This window comes from Lithobates pipiens, unplaced genomic scaffold (genome assembly GCF_037356315.1).
Source record: "Lithobates pipiens isolate NorthernLeopardFrog02 unplaced genomic scaffold, aLitPip1_a1.2 Scaffold_8, whole genome shotgun sequence".
Lineage (NCBI taxonomy): Eukaryota > Metazoa > Chordata > Amphibia > Anura > Ranidae > Lithobates > Lithobates pipiens.
Genome location: NW_027507903.1, coordinates 488,005,138 through 488,015,308, shown reverse-complemented (window position 1 = coordinate 488,015,308; position 10,171 = coordinate 488,005,138). Strand labels below are relative to the sequence as shown.

Here is a 10,171-nt window from a genome sequence, read left to right as displayed (position 1 = left end):
TACATACAACACTAAAAGGGCTTTCCTGCCTTCTCCAACTTCTTTGTTTTTTTTTATGTGTATTTCCAATTTCATGTTCTCTAAAAGCAAGCCAGATACAAATGACATTTGAAGTTATATGCAGACACCTGGGTGCCTGTGTTATTTCATACTCCTAGTTAATCTTTTACCTTTATGGGGCAGAAAGGTATAAAGTTCACCAATTATCTCCTCCCTTGTTTTTGTATAAACGCAGTATAAAATACCCTCTGCGTGATCTTGTGATGGCGTCCGCTGATCTGAGAAAGGAGCTGGAGTGTTCCCTTTGTCTGAAGGTTTTTAAGGATCCTGTAACATTGCAATGTGGACACAACTTCTGCCTGGATTGTATCACTCATAATTTACAGACAAATAGTAGGACTCATGGTTATGTGCACCGATATGAAGTCTTCTCCTGTCCAGAGTGCAAAAAAGAGTTTTACAGTTTGTTTGGAATTATAAAGAACGTAAACCTGCGTAACATGACAGAGCGTTTATTCAGAAAGAGCCTCGCTGCTTCTGGGACCATCTGTACCCTTTGTGTAGACTCTCCTACACCTGCGTTACAATACTGTCTGCACTGTGAAGCTTCCCTCTGTGATAATCACCTGACAGTCCACAGCAAGTCAGTACAACATGTCTTAACTGATCCCATCACTCATTTGGCGATCGAGAAATGTTCTGACCATAATAAAAGCCTGGAGTATTACTGCACTGAGGACTCTGCTTGTATCTGTGTTTACTGCTATCTGATTGGTGAACATAAAGGACATAGATCAGCTGATAAAATGAAGGTTACTGTTTTGCGTGAAGACCTTCATACACAACCAAAAGATCTGGAGGCAACCAGAAGAGTCTCTACACAGGATGCAGAGAATTCTCTCCCAGTCTCTGACCTGATCCAGGAGCAGAAAAAAAAGATGGTCTCCAGTGAGATTCTGCACACTGAAAAGCTGTTTAACAAACCTGATCCATTGCCTGATTTACAGCACACAGGTGAGCTGAGTATTACTGAAGAGGGAGATGGTTATGTAAGTTAAGCTGGCCATAACTGTTAGTTTTTGTTTTTTTTCTTAAAATGTAACATTATGAAAAACCTGAAAAACAAAAAAAGACGTTCTCCTTCCATTTGTGGGACCCTGAGAGAGTAATATGGCCTCCAGCCACGAGGTGGTGCTAACCCACATGTTAGCACACATGCTATACTCCTAGCATATTCTGTAATGTATGACAATGGGCCTATTTTACTCTGTGTACTATGACCGTACACCCTAATGTATGACGTATGTGAAAGAGCCCTTATTTTGGTCATAAAACAAACCTAGTGCTTTTGCTTAAGTGTGTATCTGTGATTTCTGGCCAACAGAAATGAATGGAAGGGTCTAAGGTGGACAGTTTTTCAATTTTTTCTTGTCAAAAAACATAAAAGTTATGGGACTTTGTTCTTCCCTTTGTGGGCATCCCATAACAGGGACACATTGCCATAATGTGGACTGATATGGACTATGAGAAGCAGGCCAGTGCCTGCTCAGTACAGAATCTGCAGACACACAGCCCCAGGCTCTTCCCCTCTGCAAGCCAAGTATGTAACCTGTCCTGAGTGGGGGCGAAACAGACACATTTGCTATATTGTCCTGTGCTCACTCAGTAGCCTTTATCTGATATTTTCTTCTCTATTTGTGGGGTGCCTGTGGATTGCTTTGGCTTTTTTTTTAATTAAAAGGTGCTTGACAGGCCTGTAAAATGCCGCTTTGTGAACCGTTTGGATGGGGTTGGGTTCAGTAGAGCTGATTCAGGTTTTTGAATGGAGGCACACTACTCTACTAACACCACCCACTGTCCAACTGATGCTGTCCACTGCCCTGCTGACACCATCCACTGCCTTACTGACACCGCCCACTGCCCTTCTGACACCGTCCACTGCCCTCCTGACATGGTCCACTGCCCTACTGACACAATTTGTCCAGAGAGGAGAACTAGGAAGGGGAAGCTTTGTACAGAGGTAAGAGCTGCAGAGGGCAGAAGGCAGGCTGTGCAAAGTAAGAGAGCTGTGGAGTGTGACAGGAGGGGGTGCAGTGTGACAGGAGGGGGCAGAGTGTGACCAGAAGGGGACAGAGTGACAGGAGGGGGCAGAGTGTGACCAGAAGGGGACAGAGTGACAGGACGGGGGCAGAGTGTGACCAGGAGGAGGCAGAGTTTGACAGGAGGGGTTGCAGTGTGACAGGAGGGGACAGAGTGACAGGAGGGGGTGCAGTGTGACCAGGAGGGGGTGCAGTGTGACCAGAAGGGGGCAGAGTGTGACCAGGAGGGGGCAGAGTGTAACTAGGAGGGGGTGCAGTGTGACCAGGAGTGGGTGCAGTGTGACAGGAGGGGACAGAGTGTGACAGGAGGGGGTGCAGTGTGACTAGGTGGGGGTGCAGTGTGACTAGGAGGGGGCAGAGTGTGACAGGAGGGTGCAGAGTGTGACAGGAGGAGTTGCGCAGAGTAACAGAGGAGAGGGGCAGAGTGACTGTAGGACACACACTATACACTGGGCACTGTGTAGAAGAGTCAGCAACCTGCTGTTGCAGTGTATATAGTTCTGGCTATGGGTAGGAGCAGCCTAAGTACAGCAGGGGACTCTCTCACCTTACAAGCTCGACGGGACCAGCATGGCTGAAGACAAGACGTGGGAGCCGGTGTTCTGGCAGATAGTGTCCTGCCATCATATAGTGTCCGCCCCGTACTGCGCATGCGCAATACAGGGCAGAAGAAGCTTCAGAAAATCTCAGAAGATGAACGGCGCCTGCGCCGTGAGTGGAGGTGGTAGCCCCACCATCCAAGCGGACATAGGGTTGGGAAAATTAGAGGGCCCCTCATGGGCGAGCTTCGCTCGCCACGATTCGGGCTCGGCCTCGCTGCGCTCGGCTCTTTTATATTCCTACTCTATGTCCACTTGGATGGTGGGGATAGAGCCTGGACTCACGGGGCAGGCGCCGTTCATTCTCGGCTGTTTTCGGAATCTGTGTGTGCTATGTACTGTGCATGCGCAGTACACAGCGGACACTATCCGATGGGGGACCATATATGATGGGACTTCGGAGGTAGGAGGCGGAGTTAAGAGGTGGAGCTGCTTTGCACAGAGGTGCAGAAGATGAGAGGCACAGTCAAGCAAACAGGAGCAGCATGGCTGAAGCTAAGATGCGGGAGCCGAATTTTTAGGGCGGACATGGGAGGCGGAGCTGCTCTGCACGGAAAGATCATGCTGCCAGTGAGTATCGCATAGGGTGAAGCACTTACTGTACACGGTAAAGAAAAGCCTCACCCATACAAACTCTTCAATTCTCACCCACCCATCATCATCCAGCAGCTCATCCCACCTCTGACACTTTTCCCACTCCCCCTTTCAACTGACAGCAGTGTGTCCGGGTCTCAGGCACACTGAAAACTGGACGTGTGTCAAAACCCGGGCTGTACGGGTGAAAACCGGGCAGGTGGCAAACCTAAACGAGAGTGCAGAGATAATATAGATATATAGATGGGGTGCAGAGATAATATGGATGGGGTGCAGAGGGGAGTTGTGGGCTGGGGGTGTAAGCTGTAATTAGAGGGGTACAGAGGTTAGATGTTTATGGGGGGGGCAAAGGTGAGTTGTGGATAAGGGGTGCAGAGTGGAACTGTGGATGAGGGTTGCAGAGGTTAGGTGTGTATGGGGGACACAGAGGTAAAGAAATAAGCAGAAGTGAGGATTTGATGGTTGCTTTTGGGGGGATACTTGAGGGGGAAGACTAGGGAAATTTGATGGGGCACAGTAAAGCATACAGAATTAGTGACCAAGAGTACATAATGTATGGCACATCGTACAAGGTCCAGTGGTGAGACTTTTGTAACCTCTTGTACATACTCAGAACTGCTATAATCTGTATGCTGTGCTGTATGTTACATATTAAAGGCCTCTGGATGGTACTCCTTATTAATGCTGTACTCTGCACAATGGGTTTTGCATTATATACCCCTGAGCCCTGCACTCTGTATGCTGGACTGCATATTACATACACATTACCACTGCTCTCTGTGTGCTGGGCTCTATGTTACATATTCCTGACCCCTGCACGCTGTACACTGGGCCATATGCTCCATATTTCTGATAACAAGGGACACTTTACATTAAATGTAAATACTATCGTGTTTCCTGATTTTTCTTTTTGCGCCTTATGTGATATACACTGCTCACAACTGCACAATATACATTGCTGAGCCTTGTGTGTTATGAAGTCCAGAGTCCTGTAGTTTGTGTGTTACATATTCCTGAAGTGTGATATGTAGTTCCAAGACCCCTTTCACACTGAGCCATCCCAGGTGTCAGCGGTAAAGCGGCGCTATTTTTAGCGCCGCTTTACCGTTGTTTTAGCAGAGCTATTCAGCCACTAGCAAGACGGTTTTAACCCCCGCTAGCAGCCGAAAAGGGGTTTAATCTGCCTGAAAAACGCAGGCGCATTGCCTGCGGTATAGGACTTTTTCTGACTCCCTACCAGCGCACCCGAGTGAATGGAGCCGCTGTTTCAGGGAGCTTTGCTATTTTAAACGCTATAGTGCCTGCAAAGTGCCTCAGTGTGAAAGGGGTCTAAGCCTTCACTTATTACAATTATTTGGCACCACTGTACTTCTCTCCTCTGAGGAAGGTGTGTCTGGGGGTAGGGTTTGGGCGTAGTTGGGGTGGAGTTTGGGCATGGTTGTGGGCAGGGATTTGGGTGGGGATGGCGAGTTCCTGCACCTATTTTCTGAGAAAAAAAGCCCTACAGTATGAGGAACTTGGATCCCATAGCCCATCTGCCCTGAGTCTCCTCCCCACCTGACTTATATATGGGCCCTGACTCACCCACGACATCAAGACTTGAAGGACTTCTCCAAGGGCTTGTTCACACCATACGTGCATGAAAACTGATGGCAACGGATGTTGTTAACCCCTCCATACCCATATACTTCCTGTGGTATCATTGGCTTTATTCATTGGGTTTTAGTATAGAGTAGTGGTCAGTGTAGTGTAGTGGTCAGTAGAGTGGACAGTGTAGTGTGGTGGACAGAATAGTGTGGTGGACCGGGTAGTGGTCAGTGTAGTGTGTACTGGACAGTGTAATGGTTAGTGCAGTGGTCAGGTAGGTCAATGTAGTGGTCAGTAAAGGAATCAGGCTGGTCAGTGTAGTGGTCAGCATAGGAATCAGGTAGGTCAGCGCAGTGGTCAGTATAGGAATCAATATAGAGGTTAGTGTAGTGGTCAGTGTAGGAATTAGATAGGTCAGTGTAGGGGTCTGTGTAGTCGACAGGTAGGTCAGTGTAGAGGTCAGTATAGGAACCAGGTAGTACTAGTCAGGAAGGTCAGTGTAGGGATCAGGTAGGTTAGTGTAGTGATCAGTGCAGGAACGCCAACAGGGGACCCGAGAAGAGGGGTTTCACGGATGTTTTGCTTTCCATTGCACAGAGCAGGAAAGTATAGACATGCTCGTTACTTTTTTATTATTATTATTTTACCCTTACAATCTCTTTAAAACTTCCTGTATACTGACTGCTTTGCACGCCCTTAAAATCATCAGATACTCATTAAACACCTAGTAAAGCTTCATTCAATTTGAAGATGGAGCAAAAATGTGGAAGGTGGACAAGGCAGACATGAAAGGAAGAGAATTATGGTTATCTGATGACTGCATGCATATTGATTTTTGTATGGTGTTGTGAAAGGTGTTGTCACCTTGTTGCATGTGTTCCTGGTAGAGACAAGTGGCAGCACCTATACACATTGTCCAGGCAGGGTCCACCACCGTCACTATTAAAAAGCCGGTCCAGAGCAATGATGTGCAGGTGATGCTGGAGTGAGAGCATTTTGAAAAGAACATCCCTAAAAGAGGGGAGGGGAGAATAACAGCAATCAGATGGAAAACATGAAAAAGGTAAAATTGGTATTATTGTTGTTATTCAGGATTTATATAGCATCAACAGTTTGCGCAGCGATTTACAACATGAGGGCAGACAGTACACTTACAATACAAATCAATACAGGAGGGATCAGAGGGCCCTGCTCATTAAAGCTTACAATCTAGAAGGGAGGGTCAAGTGGAAACAAAAGGTAGTAACTGTGGGTTGTGAGATGATGGAGAAAATGTAAAAACAGTTGTTAGGTGTGGGTAGGGTAGGCTTCGCTGAAGAGAAGGGTTTTCAGGGATTGTCTAAAAGCTAATAGAGTAGCAGATAAGGGGACAGATTGGGGTAGGGCATTCCATAGGATTGGAGAGGCTTTGGAAAAGTCCTGGAGGTGAGCATGGGAGAAGGAGATGAGGGAGCTAGAGAGCAGGAGGTCTTGAGAGTAACAAAGAGAACAAATAGATTGGGATTTAGAGATTAGGCTAGTGATATAGCTGGGGGCTAAATTGTGGATGGCTTTGTACGTAGTTGTTAGTATTTTGAATTAAATTTTTTGGCCGAGTGGAAGCCGGTGGAGGGATTGACAGAGTATTTTATGATATTTGTTTTAAATTGCACTTGTTTCATATATATTACTTTAGAAAACAAAATGTCATCCAAAAAGTTTACATCTACTTTAAGGTTCTTGCTTTTTTTCTGCTGTCAGAAATAATGCCTTCTGATCTGAAAAAGGACCTGGAATGTTCCATCTGTCTGAACATTTTTACGGATCCTGTGACCCTGAGATGTGGACACAACTTTTGCTGTGACTGTCTTAGACGTGACCTGGAAACACACAAGGTACGTGAAGGTGTTATCTTTGAGATGGAATATTACTTCTGTCCGGAGTGTAAAGACAGGTATTCTGAGTCTGACATGCCTAAGTGGGTAAGCAACACAACCCTACATAACATGGCAAAGATTTTACTTAGCCAGCCCAAGAAGAGGCTGCCTGCTTCTAGGACCATCTGTACGTATTGTGTGGACTCTCCTACACTCGCTGTCCAATCCTGTCTGCACTGTGAAGCTTCTCTGTGTGATAAACACCTAAAAGTCCACAGCAAGTCAGCACAACACTTTTTAACTGATCCCATCTCTTCACGGGAGATGAACAAATGCTCTGATCATAATAAAATACTTAAGTATTACTGTACTGACGACTTTGCCTGGATCTGTCTCTACTGCTGTCTGCTTGGGGAGCACAAAGGACATAAGACAATTACCAGAGGAAAACCAATAAAAACCAATGACGACGCTCTCCAAATCTGGCTGACTTTATTCATCTAAGCTGTAAAGTGCTTGTTCTGACCCTGTCAGAACTGAATAAAACTGTATTGAAATGGCACTTGTGACATTTTAATAAAGTTCTGTGAAAAAAAACAAAAAACTAAACAGTACGAAAAGTTGGGATTGGTGCATAGGCACTGTCTCCCTCTCACTTACCGGTGGCAATGCCTTCAGCACAGTTCACTGGTGTGAACAATTCAAAAAATTCAATCCGAGGAACACTGCTATGCCTAAAAAAATTTCAAATAGATGAAGTCAAGCAGCTAACACAACAAACAGATACATTTGTTTCTAGAGGTAAATTAGTATATAAGGTGTAGCGCTAAGTATGATAGTCTGGCTGGAGAGTGCCAAGACCACCTAACTTGCAAAAGTGCAAAATAATATTTATATAATAAAACTAGTGGCATTTACTAGAGTGGTATCAAATATAAAAGATACAGAAAATAATATAATATCAAATTTAAAGATACGAAAGATGTGGCCAGTTCAAAAATTTAAACAAATTAGTATCAAATTTAAAAGATACAAAGAATGTGACCAGTGCAAACATTAACATCTCACATATATAAACATAGAATAGGCTAGTAGTGAACTTGCACAAAAAAACGAATTATTGCAACATAAATAAATATAAAACAAAACGTGCAAAAAAGTATTTAAGTGAAAAAGTCCAACATGCAAAAATCCCACGTGGTTTGATTTGAGCATTCCGCAGGGCACCAAGCAATATATGTTGACACGCAATCACTAGTGTGACAGCACTACCTCCTATAAAGGTGTGAGCTTACCAGATATCTCAGACCCAAAAGAACCTACGTTCTATGAGTCAATAGAGCTTAGAAGTGTCAGCTGACAACATAGGATGCGATTTCTGGAACTGTGTCCCAAAACTTTTAGAGAAGGTCCGTCTCCACACAGGAGTATAGTTTATCAAGTTTCAACTGGTAAATGGAAAAGGATAAAGAAGACCATATAGCGTAATTCCATATGACAATGAAAATTTTATTAAAAAGTAACACACTTACATTTTAAAAGTGTTTCAAGCGCTTGTAAAAAAAAATGTTGGTGGCAGTGGAGTCCTCCCGACGCGTTTCATCTCAGTAGACTTCGTCTGGGGTCTTGCCACTCTCCAGCCAGACTATCATATTTAGCGCTACACCTTATACATTGGTGTGAACAAGCCCTTCATTGGCAAACTAAGGCCTGCTAATGGTTAAAAAGTAACTACACTTTTGTTGAGAAAAAAAACAAACATCCCCCTCCGGGTGATCTATGTACATTGCAAGGATTCTAACAACCCTTGTTGCAGATTCCTACCTTTTGTTATTCTGAAGAAATCCCTGTTTGTTCCTCTGAGCCTTTGTGATGAGTAGGTCTAAGCCCTTGTACACACGGTCGGACATTCCGATGGAAAATGTCTGATCGGACCGTGTTGTCGGATAATCCGACCGTGTGTGGGGTCCATCAGACTGTTTCCATTGGAATATCCGACCGACAAAGTTTTAGAGCTGGGCTAAAAAAAATTCAGACAACATTATCCGATCGGACTTTGTCCGATCGTTTGTAGAGAATTCCGATCGGACAAAGTGCCACGCATGCTCAGATCAAATTCCTAGACCAAAGCTATTGGTTAATAGCCTGAACGTAGTCCCGTCGTAACTAAATAGTCATCACGTTCTGAACGATCAGATTTTCCGACAACTTTGTCCGACTGTGTGTATGCAACACCAGTTTCAGACAAAATCTCAGTCCTACAGATTACACAGGGAGAATGCTGCTCCCCCTGCCCCCTGTCACATTGCGCTCTGTATTAACACAGGGAGACCAACAACTATCAGTTTGACAGCTCACACTTATCACGCACAGTGCATGAAAATAACTATTTGATGCAGTGGTAGGAGAGGCTCCTGCCCAGTTGCACCCCCCACAGCATGTTGCCCATGTTGGTTTCCTCTTCTGCCTCTACCCCAACCTGGCCTATAAAGAAAAAAATGATCACAAGCATGAAAACAAAAAGCAAGCTCGCATAGAAAAACTACCTTCAGATTAACTGTAGTATAACGAATAAAAATGTGTTAATGCTGTATAGTTTTATGTTCAATCATCTTGGAAGATCAAATAAAAAAATACTGATTCACTGGTAATGCACAGTTTTAAATGAATGGCAATGGTAATAAATCTTGGTGGCACACGTCCTCTTCATTCACTACAGCAAATCGTATATCAAAAACGCAGAACACCAAAACCTCTAACTTGGGCCTGCGACCTTTGCACTAAAGAGGTTTTGCATTCCCATTCAAGTCTATAGGAATGCAAAATCAGCTTGAAGCAGGTCAATTGTAGGTCTGAAGAAGGTCAAATGCACCTATGAATGACTTAAAAATAAACTATATGGTGAAATTTGTAGCCTCTCAGCAAATTACACACAGAAATTTCCATTAAAAATCTCTTTATTACCTCTGCACTTTAATGTTTTAGAGCACAATGTTGTGTCGGGTAATGCACTTATGTATTGCAGCCTATATTGTACTGTTGCTGATATCCAAGGCAATATCTGCAAACCTCTCCATTGTGTTGGATTTATGACACTGCTCAATAATTTCTTGCTTGTTGGATATTGTCATTGCTACTTACTTTTTTTTTTTCAATAAAGCTATCTGATTTAAGTAAAAAAATCTTTATATATAAAAAGGTAGATTCTTGTTTAGATAGATAACTATTCATTTACTGCATTGATCTGTCTTAAAACGAAACAATTTTATGATGTCATATGTGACTAGATGTATACTTTCCTGTAATAAGATTATCTTAATGTTACGATGTAAAAAAAAATTCTTTACTCATTACTTTCAATGTTTTCTGATCATCTTAAATAAAATACTTGAACAAAAAAAAAAATCTCTTTATTAATACATATATTAAGACAATC

General features: G+C 43.7%; 1 protein-coding gene across 1 annotated transcript; it reads left to right on the top strand.

Moving 5' to 3' along the window:
- The first annotated feature begins 213 nt into the window (after positions 1 to 213).
- Positions 214 to 8,254, top strand: LOC143960413 (uncharacterized). Its single transcript, XM_077469000.1, has 2 exons — positions 214 to 1,014; positions 6,620 to 8,254. Exons 1-2 carry the CDS (start codon positions 264 to 266, stop codon positions 7,237 to 7,239), a joined length of 1,371 nt encoding a protein of 456 aa, XP_077325126.1. The 5' UTR covers positions 214 to 263; the 3' UTR covers positions 7,240 to 8,254.
- Positions 8,255 to 10,171: the final 1,917 nt, after the last annotated feature.